Here is a 17,958-nt window from a genome sequence, read left to right as displayed (position 1 = left end):
TTGGAGAGGGGGACGAATAATGCCTTATAAGGGTGTGAAGACCTTTCCTAAAATGACGCATTTTAGAACCACAAGCGCAACATATCCCATTAGAACTCTGCAGTTAAGCGTGCTCGAACGAAGACACTACTAGGATGGGTGACCTCATTGGAAAGTGTTCCTCGTATGTGGTCGCAAAGAAAAAGTCGTGCGCCTACGGGCAAAGCGGACAATATCATGCTACGGGGTGACTGAACTGATGCACCCGGGAATCCCCTGGGTTCGGCTGTTACAATAAAACTATGAATCATATGTTGTGATGAGTGCTAAAAAGGAAAATCCGAGACTGAAGAACCCCAAGAGAACCACTGATTTCGATATTTATTATGACTCCCAAATTTCTATTTCTGTTTATATTTCTACTAAGGATTATAATAGCTTGAACTTATGATTTTGAAAAGCTCAAAACCATAAACTTTGTTTTGATAGTACATAAAATGTAGACATTATGAAAATTACAAGCTCTAGAAAAATAAGCTTTTAAAATAATGAAAATTACAAGCTCTAGAAAAATAAGCCTTTAAAATAAGGTTTTTAAAAAAGTAGAACTTATGGTTATAAATTTACTTAAATACTTTTTTTATATTATTTTATATTTTTAATTAAGTAATTCTAAATTAATTTACAAGAAGTTTCAACTACTTTACTAAGACTACTCTCAACGCAAGCGTGATTGGAGCTCCCTTGCAAAGACTCCATTGTTAACAAGTGTGGTTGGAGCTCCATTGGAAAGCCAGTGATGGTAAATGTCGTTGAATAGCATTTTAAACCGCGCGCTAGTTGCTTTTCTTGTTTGTACTATACGGATTAAATGTTATACATTGTATTAATTAATTAATTTTGATGGGTCCATTTTATGATAAAAGTGTATGTCGTGGATACTAGGGAGTGTGATGGGTTAAGTGATAAGAAGAAGTTGCTGAGGTGGCGCTGAGGTGACACTAATGTGGTTGTATGACAGATGTCATGGTTGACAGTAGTCTAAAAAATTAAACTCGAGTTTTCAGCTTTAGTCATAAACTCTATGTACAATCAAAAGTTTCAGATTCAGCTAGTTTTCGTTCTAATACACTCAAAGTTAATTTTTTGTATTAGTTTTTGTAATTATTAATTATTAATATATTAATATTAATTAATATTTAATATTCATTATTATTTATTTATTGTTTTTTCAATATATTGATCCAGGAGCGTGGTGATGAATTAAAATTAAAATTTTAAATTTAAAAAAAGAATACTCCGTAGAAAAGAATTAAAAATAAAAAAAACACTAAATTCAAATTCTTACTGACTTCCCTCGTCTCACTCACGTGGAGTGACTATATATGCATATTTAAAAAACATTCACACTAACACACTGCACATCACCACTCCCAATTTCTCTCTCTACATCTCTATGTGAAAAAGGAATCCAATACAAAACCCAAAAAAAGACCTGACAAAAATAAATCAAATAATTTCAACTCAGAATTCTCAGCTCTTAAATTTCTTCCAAAATCTGTTATACATCCAATGTCTGTAAGTATTTCTAATTGAAGCTTAACTATTTGTTCAAGCTCCGTGTTTAATTTGAGGTAGAGTGTGTAATAGTTTACGATGTCCGAGTTAGATCTAGGTTTGTTAAATGAATGTTTAATTTTTCGATTTATAATGAATAATAATAATAATATTAATTATAATTATTGTGGCTATCGTGTTTTTGAATATTTACAGGCGTCTGTTGAGTACCGACAAGATGAAATGAGCATTAAAGAGAAGGAGATGAGTGACGATCTATCGCTGTTTATCGATTTCGATGCAGCTAAATTGAATCTGGAAGTAACATTAGGTAATTCATGTTCAACTTTATTTGTGTTTTTTATGTTAATTGAAATTTGCAATCAAATTGAGCATTATTTGAATTAAAATGTTTTTGTTATAATTCAGTAGGCTTATAACTATCTTTAGTGGTTCTTGAGTGTAGAAGGTATATAGAGATAGAGATACTGTAAAACGGAGAAAACAAAGGTTGAACAAAAGGTATGAGTAATTGGTTTTTTATTTATAGAAAAATGTACAATGAGAGTTTGGTGGCATTTGGAATCTAGAGAGAGAGAGTGTTTTTGTTAACTAAAAAATACATACAATAAACTCTAACTCAACACACCTATTTATACTCAAAAACAAATATACTATGCAATATCTATAATAATAATAAAATTATCATCCAATTATTACTTTTATAACACTCCCCCTTGGATGATAATTTTATTAGTGAATAACTAGTACTGCCTCGTTAAAAACCTTGCTAAAGAAAACCCTTTGGGATAAAACTTTAGCTAAGGGAAAAAGAGTGCAGCATAGAGTTGACTCCCCCTCAAGTAGGCAACGCCTGAGTTGTTACATCTTCTGAACATGCCTCATGCCAATATTATGAACGTGTGTTCTGAAAATAGCAGTTGGAAGTGCTTTGGTGAAAAGGTCAGCAGAGTTTTTGCTGGACTGAACATATCTCATTTCAATCTGGTTGTCCTTAATGAGATTTTGAGTGTATGAGAAGAATCTAGGGGGTATGTGTTTTGTTCGGTCACTTTTGATATACCCTTCTTTCATCTGTGTTATGCAAGCTACATTATCTTCATAGATAGTTGTTGAACTTTTATTGCGTTCTAGTCCACAAGAATCAGTAATGAGTTGTGTCATTGATCTCAACCAAAAACATTCCCGACTGGCTTCATGTAATGCAATTACTTCGGCATGATTTGATGATGTTGCAACAAGTGTTTGTTTTTGAGAACGCCATGATATTGCGGTACCTCCATTTAGGAATACATATCCATTTTGAGATTTAGCTTTATGTGGATCAGATAAATAACCTGCATCTGCATAACCAACCAAATCTTGTTTTGATTCGTTAGAATATATGTTGTTTGATGTACAAGTAAACCATTAGGCATATGTTCAATTTGTAAACCAAGGCAATACTTGGTTTTTCCGAGATCTTTCATTTCAAATTCTTTCTTTAGAAGTTGAATGGCTTCATGGATCTCTTTATTTGTACCTATGATATTAAGATCATCAACATAAACAACTATGATCACATATCCGGATGTTGTTTTCTTAATGAAAACACATGGGCAAATAAGATTATTGGTATACCCTTTGCTTATCAAGTAATCACTTAATCGTTTATACCACATGCGACCCGATTGTTTCAACCCATATAAAGACCTTTGTAACTTGATTGAGTACATTTCTTTGGGTTTTGCATTGGTTGCTTCTGATACCTTAAATCCTTCAGGTATCTTCATATATATATCACTATCAAGTGATCCATAAAGATAAGCAGTCACAACATCCATGAGATGCATTTCTAAATTTTCAGAAACTGCCAGGCTGATTAAGTATCTAAAAGTAATTGCATCCATAACAGGAGAATAAGTTTTCTCATAATCAATTCCCGGTCTTTGAGAAAAACCTTGAGCTACAAGTCTAGCTTTATACCTTGTAACTTCATTTTTCTCATTTCTTTTTCGCACAAAAACCCATCTATATCCCACAGGTTTCACATCTTTAGGTGTGAGAATGATAGATCCGAAAACTTTTCTTTTATTGAGTGATTCAAATTCAGCTCGTATTGCTCCTTTCCAATGATCCCAATCATGTCTATTTTGACATTCCATGACAGATTTTGGTTCTGGATCATCATCATCATTCATGATGTCATATGCAACATTATATGAAAATATCTCATCAAGATTTTTCATTTCATTTCGGTTCCATAATATTTTTGAATGTGCGTAATTGATTGAAAATTCCGTATTGACATCATCAATCTCCTCTGCAGAAGGAGTATTGATTTGTAGTTCTTCTTGAACACTTTCTTTTACCTCATTATCAGCTGATTTTCTTTTCCGAGGATTTTTATCTTTGGAACCAATTGGTCTCCCACGTTTTTGGCGTGGCAAAGACTCAAGAATAACATTATTGCCAGTTTTTGGAATTTCAATTCGAGCTGGAGCATTTGCTGCTGGTATATATGATTTAGTCACTCTTTTTGTATCTGTAAATGCATCAGGCAATTTATTTGCAAGTTCTTGCATATGCATTATTTTTTGAACTTCGATCTCGCATTCTTTTGTGCGAGGATCAAGATACATTAATTGAGGTTCACACCATGAAACATCATTTTCTTTATTTTTTATTTCTCCCCCTAATCTAGGGAATAATGTTTCATTAAAGTGACAATCAGCAAAACGTGCTGTAAAAACATCACCCGTCATGGGTTCAATATATCTTATTATTGAAGATGTTTCATATCCAACATATATTCCCATCCTTCTTTGAGGACCCATTTTAGTGCGTTGTGGTGGTGCGATAGGGACATAAACCGCACAACCAAATGTTCTAAGGTGGGAAATATTTGGCTGATGACCAAAAGCAAGTTGCAAAGGAGAATATGTATGACTTGCGCTTGGTCTAATGCGAATCAATGATGCAGCATGCAAAATTGCATGGCCCCATACAGATACTGGGAGTTTTGTTCGCATTATCAATGGTCTAGCTATTAGCTGCAATCGTTTAATTAATGATTCAGCTAAACCATTTTGTGTATGCACATGGGCAACGGGATGTTCAACAATAATCCCAATAGACATGCAAAAGTTATTAAATGCTTGAGACGTAAACTCACCGGCATTATCTAGTCTCACCCTTTTAATAGTATAATCAGGGAAATGTGCTCTCAATTTAATAATTTGAGCAAGAAATTTTGCAAATGCCATATTTCGACTTGATAATAGACAAACATGAGACCATCTACTAGATGCGTCTATTAGAACCATAAAATATCTAAATGGTCCACATGGTGGATGAATTGGTCCATATATATCACCTTGAATTCTTTCAAGAAACATTGGTGATTCTTTTTCAACCTTAAGAGGTGATGGTCTTATTATCAACTTTCCAAGTGAGCATGATGTACATGGGATAAGTGCATCATGAGGGATCCTTTGATCCGCCAATGGATGTCCATGTGTATTTTGTATTATTCTTTTCATCATTGTTGATCCTGGGTGACCTAATCTCTCATGCCACAAACTGATCATTACAGGATCACATAATTTTTCTTTAACTACCACATTTACTTCAGGTACATTTATATGTGTATAATGTAAACCAGAATGAAGTCTTGGTAGTTTTTCAATTACACGATTCTTATCAGTGATACTTAAATATTTTTCATTTTCTGTTGTCACTGACTGATAATCATATCCATTTTGGTATATGTCAGAGAAACTTAACAAATTTCTCTTTGACATGGGAGAAAATAAGGCATTATTTATCAGAAAATTCGTACCATTTGGTAACATGAATTTTGCCTTTCCCATTCCTTTTATTAAGTCCACAGGACTTGATATAGTATGTATAGTTCCTTCCGTTGCTTTCAAGTCTGTGAAATATTTTTTAGATTTGAGTATGGTGTGAGTGGCACCACTGTCTGCAATACAAATATCTCCACCATTTGACTGATTTTTTACTCCAGCAGTATACATCATGAACTTCAAAAAAAATATGAGAAACAAATAATGAGTATATAATTCATCAATATATTACATTCAAAACATGTTACAAACGATAGCACATAATAAGGAAATATGTAGTAAACTAGATATGGTGTAGATTGAAAATCTACAACCATTTATTTAACGAGAACATATAATAGGATATATATATATATATATATATATATATATATATATATATATATATATATATATATATATATATATATATATATATATATATATATATATATATATATATATATATATATATATATATATAGATATTAGAAATTTATTCATTAAAGTAGTCACAAGTTGGCTCAGTGATTTTTGTATCAAGGTCATCCACAAGATTTGCTTCTTTTCCTTTTCTCTTTAGGGATTCTTGATACCGATTAACAGAATGCTGATTTGTTCGGCAGTTTTTAGACCAGTGGCCAATTTTACCACATCGGTAACAAGAATCTTCAACATTCTTTGAAGAGCCTTCTTCAACATTGTGATTTGTGGGATTGTATGGTGTTTGGATTTTATAATTTTGTGGATTATTATTTCTTTGTCCACGACCACGACCACCACGACCATCACGACCACGACCACCACGACCATTACCATAAGGATGATTTCGAACATAGTTATGATTTTTATTATTGTTATGGTAATTTCCATGATGATGGTTTTGGCCAATATGGCTACGACCTCTTCCACGCCCTCGTCCATGTGCATTTCTTCTTTTATTATTATTATTATTATTGTTAATAGCATTAGCTTCAGGAAATGCTAGCGCACCGGTAGGACGAGATTCTTGATTTTTCATCAGTAATTCTTTATTAACTTCTGCAACTAAGAGATAAGTTTGAAGTTTGGAAAAAGTTATATAATTCTGCAATCTTAAATTTTCTTGCACAGTTATATTTGCAGAATGCATTGTGGAGAAAGTTTTCTCCATCATATCAGCATCACTTATTTCTTGACCACAGAATTGAAGCTTTGAACGGATCTTGAACATGGCCGAGCTGTATTCACTTACCTTTTTGAAATCTTGGAACCTTAGATTTCTCCATTCTTCCCTCGCAGCTGGAAGTAATATTTCCTTTTGATTATCGAATCTACTCTTGATACTTTCCCATAAAACATGTGGATCTTTGATAGTGAGAAACATATGTTTTAAGGTGGTATCAATATGTTTGCGAATAAAAGCAATTGATTTTAATTTATCTTGATCGGAACAAGTATTATTTTCTTTTAAAGTTTCTAGAATACCCAATGATCCAAGATTTATTTCTACGTCCATAACCCATGATGTGTAGTTTGTTCCCGATACGTCTAAGGCATCAAACTCAAGCTTTGATAAGTTTGACATTTTCTATTTTCAGAAAGATGAACAACATAAATCATAATCATAATATTTTTTTTTCGTAGATAAATAACAACATGCAATTAGAATTAGTTTAGATTCATAAGTAGTAAACAAAGGAATAATGGTATGATTACAAATAATAAAATCATAAGGGAATATAGGTTCATATTATATTATATTATTAATGATATTATTATAATATATATTAAGTTATAATATATATTATTATAATATATTTTTCTTATTTTAACCTTTAAGATTTACTTTTAATAAAAATACAAACTACTTTTCTTATTTTAACTTTTAAGATTTACTTTTAATAAAAATACAAACTACTTTTTTTATTTTAACTTTTAAGATTTACTTTTAATAAAAATACAAACTACTTTTTCTATTTTAACTTTTAAGATTTACTTTTAATAAAAATACAAACTACTTTTTTATTTTAACTTTTAAGATTTACTTTTAATAAAAATACAAACTACTTTTTTTATTTTAACTTTTAAGATTATAAATTTAAGAATAAACATTAGTATGCATGAAATAAATAATGATTAATTGCATAAGTAATCATAAATGTTAGATAACATATAAAGACCCCATCGTATTCGTATTGATCGGAATTAATCTCGACCCATGGTACCGTGTTGTCAAATGACGTGTTGCGTACATAAAGTACCGTGTTGTCAAATGACGTGTTGCGTACAATCATGAGGTCTTATTAACATAAATATAAATGTTAGTGAAGTTAATAAGAGTTAGATTACAGAAAATATAATTCAGGTGGTATAACCGACCATATATAACTTAAATAACATAAATATAAATGTTAGTGAAGTTAATAAGAGTTAGATTACAGAAAATATAATTCAGGTGGTATAACCGACCATATATAACTTAAATAACATAAATATAAATGTTAGTGAACATAACTGTAAATGTTAGTATACATAAATAAATGTTAGATAACATAAATGTAAATGTTAGTATACATAAATAAATGTTAGATAACATAAATGTAAATTAGGCGACAGTGTCGACCATATATCATTTAGGTGGTATAACCGACCATATATTAGTTAGGTGGCAGAGCCAACCATATTTAGTATAAATGTTGAGATAATCGTGCTGATAACGTGTTATAATTCAGTAGGCTTATAACTACCTTTAGTGGTTCTTGACTGTAGAAGGTATATAGAGATAGAGATACTGTAAAACGGAGAAAACAAAGGTTGAACAAAAGGTATGAGTAATTGGTTTTTTATTTATAGAAAAATGTACAATGAGAGTTTGGTGGCATTTGGAATCTAGAGAGAGAGAGAGAGAGTGTTTTTGTTAACCAAAAAATACATACAATAAACTCTAACTCAACACACCTATTTATACTCAAAAACAAATATACTATGCAATATCTATAATAATAATAAAATTATCATCCAATTATTACTTTTATAACAGTTTTGTATAAATATCTTTTTTTTAACATCAAACACACGGACACACTCTTTTTATTCACGTGACTCGAACTCACAACCTCAAGGTTGAAGACTTTTCTAGATACCGCTAGGTAGAAGTCCTTTTTTTTTTTAACAGCAGTTCGGATCACCCAGGGACTAAACCACCCACACGTTCATCTCTCGCAGTTGCATAACCCGCCCCAACTGTTACCCAGGATGAAACGGGGCCCTAATCTGAGGGCATGGGCGGCAAAACCCTCCTCCACCACCGCCCCCGCAACGCGACACCCTTGGGTGGAATTCAAGAGTTAAGGGGCAACTTTGTGTGCAATGCTGCACACACGGGAGTCGAATTCCTGACCCTCGCTAAGAGAGGCAGCCACTACCACATGAGCTAATAACGTTAGGAAGACGAAACGATTGTCCTGTTTTTGTCCCAATATAGTCTACATGGAGTAGGCTATGAATAATGATTAATTGTCTAATTAAAAAAAGGGACAATTATATTGTAGGTGTTGAAAAACTTGACACTAAAATTTAACTTGCAGAGAAGAAAAAAATGACCAGAGTTATTTATTATTATTTTTTCCCCTGAAAAACCGAAAGTTATTATTATTATTATTATTATTCTGGACATGTGTCATGGTGGTAATGAATAATTCTGTAGTGTTATTACTACTGTAGTATTCACTGCATACATATTGCTTCAAATTTAGACTGTGAAACCGAAAGGTGATTTCGGCCTGGTGAATCGATGTTAATTCAGGAGTTTTTTTCATGCTTTCTCGCATTTTAGATATGATATACGGAGTATATATTATTTTGTTGAATTACTGCATATAACATTAGTTTAGTTACATTTTTAAGGAGCCAAGTTTAATGTAGTAATCAAGTGCTTTGAAGGTTCATTAATCATATTGATTTTAAAGTTGATATACAACTCATTCACGTCCAAAGTTACAGTCAATGGCTTTATAACTCTTGTACCAGTGTGATGAATGATACTCCGTAAGAAATAGTAAGTGCAGTTATATCCGTGTTTCGTTGTCACGGTTTGTTAGTTGTACTAGGACCAATTATTGGTACAAGTAACAATGATACAACTTATAAACTATGACCCATGCTAGCAATCAGTCATCCCTTGTTGACCGTTATCGAGAATCCTAAGCAAACTGTTGGACTGTTGTCCCCACATAATCCTCTTATCTGATCACCAATTTTATTGGGCTGATGCACATGCTGTAGAATACAATCCACTGATGCATATAATGGCAATAGTGCCATACATTAAAACACAGATGCAAAGTGGCTAGTTTTTGTTTTTTTATTTTTGGTATCTTGATTCTTAATAGCATTTATATTGAAACAACATTGACAGTTCAACTAAATTTATGACAAATAAATTGTATGGTGCAGACTCTGAATCTGAGAACCCGTTGATGTCTGACACAAGATTGACGATAAATGGTCCAGATGGTGCTGATGATATTTTGAATTCTGAAAACACTTCAGACTATGATTGGTATGCCTCAAACTTCAAACTGGTAGTAGATACTAATGTGAGTTCTATTGATTTTTTTATTTTTCTATAAAATATCACTCAAATTATATAGGACACCACTAATTTAAATAAAGGACCTCATATATTTTTATAATTAATGTTTTTTTAAAAAAAAAACTAAACAGCCATTCTTTAAAAAAGAAAATTGCAAAGTATCACTCAGATTGTATATATGATCCTTTGAGTTTTGATCCTAGAATCGCCACTCATACACGGCAATTTAGCTCTCTGGATTTTGCTTTTGTTGCTATGGGAAAAGGAGTACTTTATTAATTACTAGTTGCTGTCTATACCTGATAAGATATGGACCACCTGGAATTTTTTGATTTATTTTTATTTTTATCATAAGGCAGGTCTCCATTAAGTTATAAAAATCAGAAATGGTGTCACCAGCATCCTCCTTATATTTGTAAATTATAACATCCCCCTTTCTTCGGAAGTCCGTTTGATATAAGAATATATATAGTGAAAAATAGTTAATATTGAAGTCATATATGCAAGTGAAAACTGAACATAGTACTACTGCATTTATATCAGCCTGATTGTTACAAAGTTATTGATGGCACTCATTTTGATCCATAAAGTACCATATAATTTACCCTTTAGATGTTTGACTAAGTCAAAGAATTCTACAGATCTGTATGACTAATCAAATGTTGCAATATGTTAGTAATTCACCGAGTATGTATATATAATTAGCTTTATAATAGAAGATTAGATGCTACAACTTATAATTCAGTTAAGTTAATGGTCAATGAAGCATATAGAGTTCACTAAACACTACATATCGAACCTATATGGTTGTGGTTGACATGTAATATGCTTTTAGATAAGCTTTTATCTTGCACAAATCTTTGTGAATGTACAAATTCTGGTTTGTTCATTTCCTGTTTTTACTTTTATTTACACCTGAGATTTCATATACTTTGTATCTTGTGAAATCAGGCTTCTTTCACTTCCTCGCGATACAACACCCTCAATTGAAATGGAAGAACAGAAAGATGTTACATGTCACAAACTGATATCTAATGGCCAATCTACATCCTCAGAGTCTAGAGTAAGAGTACTATTTATTTCCAAGTGGTTTTATATTGTCATCTTATATGGTCGGATTGGATAATGGGTCAAAACATCTGGGTTGGGTTGATCAAAAAGCATTTTCTTGTTAAAAATCTTTAACTTTATCTATAAATAATGATTTTGTCAAATATAATTCTAAGTGTCATATTAATTTAAAAAAGTATCTATCTTGGTTAATTGAAATGCTTCAGGATGTTTAATTCATAAAAGAACATTTTTGTTGAATTTCAAGTTTCAACCTTTTTGAACCCCTGACCTTTTTTAATTCAAATCATGCAATCTGTTAGAGATGTTCACAAGTAAACATTACTCTTTCTTTCTTTGTACAACTTCTTGAATGAATTGTTTTATCGCGTTTCAGAGCTTGTAACTCATTCAGTGTCAATACCTTATTTATTTTATCCTTTATGACATTGCAGCTAGAAGATCTCCCTGTGAATGGTACTTCATCAGCCCAAATAGCATCTAAACTTCCAGCATCATCCAACGGTGTAAAATCTTCCAATGCTACCGTTCGACGACCATCACCGTCTCGAAAGGCTCCATCAACTGGATCCAGATCTTCAACCCCAACCATACGGTCTGTTGCACCTTCAATTTCAAAACCATCGAGATCATCCACTCCAACTTCACGGGCTACAGTTGCTTCCATTAAGCCCGTTCCTCCTTCAAAGAGGTCCATAACTCCTACAGCCCGGCCCAACATAATTTCTGCTGCTTCTAAGTCCAAATCAAGATCTTCCACCCCAATGTCCAAGTCAGCATCAAGATCTTCAACTCCAACTGCAACGACCCGACCTTCCAATATATCTGCTTCAAAGACAACATCAAGATCTTCAACCCCAACGGGTCGACCTTCTAACCCATCTGGTTTACTTGCTCCATCACGTGGTAGTTTCCCATCAATTAAATCCAGACCGTCAAAAAATCCACTCGAGACATCACAAACTGTGAAGAAATCTCTGCCCGAAAGGTCTGCTTCAGCATCTAAAGAAAGGCCGGGCCCACCTACTGTTAAATTGAATGCGAGTGAAACTAACTTTAAAACAGTACCAAAAAGGACATCTTGCTCTCCTTCGAGAGGGCCCGCTTTAAGCAACAGTGTGAAACCTGCGGTTACGAGGAGTCGTGGATATTCGGATGGAAATGACGATGTTAACCCTGTTTTGATGGGTACTAAGATGGTTGAACGGGTTGTAAACATGAGAAAGCTGGCCCCACCGAAGGAAGACCAGGTCACTGATCAGAATGTTACGTCTGGGAAGTTGTCGGTTTCGCAAGACAAGGGTTTTGGAAGATCGCTGTCGAAGAAATCATTTGATATGGCGTTAAGGCATTTGGTATGTATTTAATAATTTATCATCTTTTTTAGCTAATCGATATGACCTTTTTGACATCAAACACATCCCATGTTGACCCGTTCGTAAATAAATGGGTCGACATTACCTCCTCTATACCATTAGGAAGCTAGTTTATTTTATTATAATAAAGGACATGATGGATATTATACTAAAACAAACCAAGTAGGTTTCCATATGTTCTATCACTTCTATGCACAATTCTTTAAATGATATAAAAATCAACTCTTGTATCTTTTAAAAAAAAATGTATTCTTGTTCATATACAGGATATAAGGCGAAGCATGCCAGGTAATATGCGTGCATCGATCACAAAAGTTCCAGCTTCTTCAGTGTACAGTGTGAGATCCGAGTCGATAAAAACTGTCACGAGGAGCGCTTCAGACTCTCCTCTTGCAACGAGCAGCAGCGCTAGCTCTGACCTCAGCGAGAATGGACGTTCCTACTACCAATGACTGCCTTATTTATTGTAAACGGTAACTTCACGTTACTTCATTTGTAGCAAACTTAAGTTTAGAATCTGCACTAGAAACAGTAATGCATTTTTATAATATTGTTATGTGCAACTGGATTTATCTTTTTTATAAAATCCCTTTGCAATAGGTGGTTTGGTTTGAATCCTTTGCTGTTTCTTAAAAGAGAGTAAAAAAGTCATCTTTTTAATGGTCTAGGAAGGGTTTGTTTTATTGTTTAGTAAATTACTGTTTGTAACATATGATGTTGGATTTCAAGCGTTTCTGCTTTTTTTCTTCTTTCTGGTGATATATGCATTGGCTACATGCATTATGTTGTCGATGATATGATACTAGTAAAGCAGTAGCAACTAGGGATGTAGAGTTAAGCTATTCGTGATTTACTCGAGATCTAAGTTATGTTAAAGCAAAAGCAGGTCTTTAAGAGCGTAAAGAGGGCCTTATAATTCATAGAGGGTCTTAGAATTCAAAATTTCAGATGAAAGTGGGAAGACAACCTTAAACCCCGATCCCATGGGGGAGGGACAAAAAAAAAAAAAAAAAAGGCACACTGCTTATGTTGCATGCAAATTAAATTAGTAAAGGAGGTTACCAAAATTACATCAGCGTCCTTAAATTAAATTTTTATATTAATTAAATCATTTTATTAAATTATTATATATATAGTAAAATGATACAGATAAAACTTTTCATTGGAGAGACCTTACAGAACCATTGTCAGACTGATATCCTATGTAAAGAAATGAAGTGTTTATTTTATAATTAAAAATAATTCTCACGTCTGCTAGGTGACAGTCAACGTGGCTTAGTCTGTGTCACGTGTCAGTTTGTACCTACGTGCCAGTCTGCGTGGTAATAGACTGTGCTCTCATGTCAGCTTGTGTTTCAGTGTGTGCCTACGTGTCAGTACGCGTGGCACAGACTGAACATCACATACTGTCACGTGCCACGTGCAGAAATATTATTAAAAAATATATGTATTAAAAAGGTTTTTGACAGACTAATATCAATATGTGTATAGAGACCGTAGTTCCCTTAGTTCTCTCCCTAAATAGTTCTTATATATATATATATATATATATATATATATATATATATATATATATATATATATATATATATATATATATATATATATAGTGGTAGGATCAAGAGGGAAGTAACCATTCGGGGGGAAGCGGGGGGAAGCAAAAACTTTTTTTTTTCCGTTTTTTGAAAAAACTTTGTTCACGAACATTATAGATGAGATGAAAATATGAACATTTAGTAGAGACACTTTGTGATAAATGTTTTTATTTTGGCGGAAAAATGCTCGAAGAAGTAATATATAACAATTATCGTGTTTTTCGAGCGTATTTTGAGGTTTTAACTATTGGGGTTTAGATATTAGGGTTTAGATATTAGAGTTTATAGGGTTTAGATATTAGGGTTTAGAAATTTAGGGTTTAGGGTTTAGATTTAGGGTTTAGATTTAGGATTTAGATTGAGTTTTTAACACGAACGGTTTAGAGTTTAGGGTTTAGATGTTAACGTTTTTTTTTTCTTCATGTTTTGTGAAGTAAAATTTAGCCCGATTTAGAGTTTAGGGTTTAGTGTTTTGGGTTTAGTTCCTAAACCCAAAACCCTAAACCCAAAACTTTTAAACCGTTCGTGTTAAAAACTCAATTTAAATCCTAAATCTAAACCCTAAATTTCTAAACCATAACATCTAAACCCTATAAACCCTAATATCTAAACCATAATATCTAAAATTTCAACATACGCTCGAAAAACACGATAATTGTTATATATTAATTCTTCGAGCTTTTTCCGCCAAAATAAAAACATTTATCACAAAGTGCCTTTATTAAATGTTCATATTTTCATCAAATCTATAATGTTCATGAACAAAGTTTTTTCAAAAAATGAAAAAAAAATTTGCTTCTCCCTGCTTCCCCCCCGATTGGTTTTGATCCTACCACTGTATATATATATATATATATATATATATATATATATATATATATATATATATAGGGGCCGGATCAATGGGAAGTAACTAATCGGGGGGAAGCAATATTTTTTTTTTTTTTTTTGGGATTTTTTTCCCGGCATCAAGATCACACGAAAATATGAACATTTAGAAGAGACACTTCGTGATGAATGTTATTATTTAGGCGGGAAAACGATCGACAAAAATAACATTCAAGATAATATTGTTCGTGAAGAATATGAACGTTTTTTTTCTTCATGTTTTGTGAAGTAAAATTTAGCCCGATTTAGAGTTTAAGGTTTAGGGTTTAGGGTTTAGGGTTTGGTGTTTAGGGTTTGGTGTTTTGGGTTTATGAAATAAACCGTTCGTGTTAAAAACTCAATCTAAATCCTAAATCCTAAATCAAAACTCTAAATCTAAACCCTAAACCCTAAATTTCTAAACCCTAATATCTAAACCCTATAAACCCTAATATCTATACCACAATAGCTAAAACCTCAATATACGCTCGAAAAACACGATAATTGTTATATATTACTTATTCGAGCGTTTTTCCGCCAAAATAAAAACATTTATCACAAAGTGTCTCTACTAAATGTTCATATTTTTCATCTCATCTATAATGTTCGTGAACAAATTTTTTCAAAAAAAGAAAAAAAAAAGTTTTTGCTTCCCCCCGCTTCCCCCGATTGGTTATGTGACTATCGCTCCAAATCCATATGGACGAACACGTCATTCATCGATTTCATTGCGAGGTATTTGACCTCTATATGATACGTTTTGTAAACATTGCATTCTTTTGAAAAGGCACACCATAAATGAATATTTAAATCAAAGATTTCGACATCTGATAATTTCTACATATAGACAATCACCGTAAATAATAGTTTACAATAGTAATTCCTTTGACAATGCAGTCAAAATAAGATACATGGTGATGATTTGGTGAATGCAACGTTTCCTTGATAAATATGCCATGTAAGACTCCATGCACATAGCTTGTCTAACATATAAGCAAACAGCGGAAGACTTCTAGGGAACCTGAGAATAAACATGCTAACAAATGTCAACACAAAGGTTGGTGAGTTCATAGTTTTAGTGTTTCGCATAATCTGTATATAAAGGTGGATCACAAGATTTCAGTTGTTTCATCCGAAACGTTTATCAATAGATTCTACATAACAGAGAACCCTGGTAACTAAACTTTAACGTTATAATGATAAATACCCCATTCGTTTTAATACACGCAAACCAACGTGTCCTAAACTCAAATAACACACGTCCGTTAAAAGGCTAGCGCTCTAGCTCGGACGGGGATGTCAAGCCCTATGGATCCATATACTGTTATTCGCGCCCACCAGTCCACATCCTATGTACTGGCAGTTACTAGTTACCAAAGCTAAGGAATTTTCAGTTTAAACTCAGTGTAGAATTAAGTATGTACTTGTATCCATTGCGTTTAAAATAAATTGCATGTATTCTCAGCCCAAAAATATATTGCAAAAGCAATTAAAAAGGGAGCAATGAAACTCACCTTAGCAGCACATAAAGTTGTTCATCGTAATGTGACCGAAACTCGGAATATCAAATAACCGTAGATCGCAACCTAGAAATCATATGTTGGTCAATAAATGTCTATCAAGCTAGGTCAGGTCATAGTGTATCACAATCCTAATGCTCGATATCGACATACAAAAGTTATCCAAAGTCGTTTCAAAAAGTCAATCTGACTCAATACAATAGTTGAATGATCATGGCAATCGAACCATTTTAATATTTCACATAGTTTCCCAATTCTTGTAAAATTAAACTATAGTTTTTATAAGGCTTTTATATATGATAAAACAATCAGTTTTGACAATTGTTCAACAAAAGAGACGTGCCTTATATTATGATTCATTTACTCGGTTGGTAATATTCAAAAATCCATTTTATCAATCTCGTAAACAAGTTGTTTAAATCTTAATTGCAGATTCAAAAGAAATTTCAATTAACGTCAATCATAATTCAGTTGATCATATCTTTTAATCCGTTCATCGAAACTATTCGATATCTAAATGAAAAGTTATTGATTTTTCGCCAGCTTTCCAAAAACATGCATATCACATACCTTTTATCAGTAATATATGTATTTAATTCGTGATTCATCATAAACTGTTTAACGACGAAATTTAGCATACAAGCATGCACAAATATATATACTCGAGCACTAGACATGGATACACAATTAATATATAAATGATAAAATATGAGTGCTTACGTATCAATATTAAGATTCAATATTGTAGGACAGTACGTAGATGTAACAGAGATGATAAACACTAGGTTTGACTTGCGAACAATACCCACGAAGATTACCCATAACCTCCATAGCTATAACCCATAATTTCCTTAGTTCTATCCCGCTCGAAAACCCATTTTGAAGGTGACACGCTCATAACCTCGTCGTAGTATTTTATGTATAATACTAATTAATAATATTAATAATAATAAGACTAATAATAATAATAATAATAATAATAATAATAATAATAATAATAATAATAATAATAATAATAATAATAATAATAATAATAATAATAATAATAATAATATAAATAATATAAATAAATACTTACGGAGTAATATTAAGAGTGTGAGAAAAACAGGACTGAAATCGTGCAATTTATAGAACCTTTTCTGAAAAAGCACCCCATGCGATCGCATGGGATTTGTGCTTCAAGGCCATGCGATCGCATGGGCCTCTGATCCAGCTCACAAACTTTTGTTTTCTTGTTTGTCGACATATTTATTTATTAATATATAATATATATAATTTATGTTAATTAATTATATATTATATTATATTCTCGTGCATAGTTGACTTGTAATTTTCGTTCCGATGACTCGTACGTTGTCACTCGACTTATGTCCCGGTTCCGGTTTCTCGAACGCATTTTCGTACGCTTAGAAAACTCGCAATTTACGTTTTGTGACTCGTACCTTTGTCAAAATATAGTCTTAAATTATCAATAAACTATATCATTCAAAGTGTATCTTAAACTTTCGAGTGTTTTGGTCATTACTTCTATAAATCATTGTCTCGCTATTTGTTAATATATATATAATAACA

General features: G+C 32.5%; 1 protein-coding gene across 1 annotated transcript; it reads left to right on the top strand.

The window, feature by feature from the left end:
- Positions 1-1,451: 1,451 nt before the first annotated feature.
- Positions 1,452-13,067, top strand: LOC139855579 (uncharacterized). The gene is made up of 6 exons (XM_071844817.1): positions 1,452-1,557; positions 1,753-1,867; positions 9,819-9,924; positions 10,909-11,020; positions 11,463-12,383; positions 12,671-13,067. Exons 1-6 carry the CDS (start codon positions 1,552-1,554, stop codon positions 12,854-12,856), a joined length of 1,446 nt encoding a protein of 481 aa, XP_071700918.1. The 5' UTR covers positions 1,452-1,551; the 3' UTR covers positions 12,857-13,067.
- Positions 13,068-17,958: the final 4,891 nt, after the last annotated feature.

The sequence above is a fragment of the Rutidosis leptorrhynchoides genome, chromosome 6, assembly GCF_046630445.1.
Source record: "Rutidosis leptorrhynchoides isolate AG116_Rl617_1_P2 chromosome 6, CSIRO_AGI_Rlap_v1, whole genome shotgun sequence".
Lineage (NCBI taxonomy): Eukaryota > Viridiplantae > Streptophyta > Magnoliopsida > Asterales > Asteraceae > Rutidosis > Rutidosis leptorrhynchoides.
This window is presented reverse-complemented; position numbering and strand designations above follow the sequence as displayed.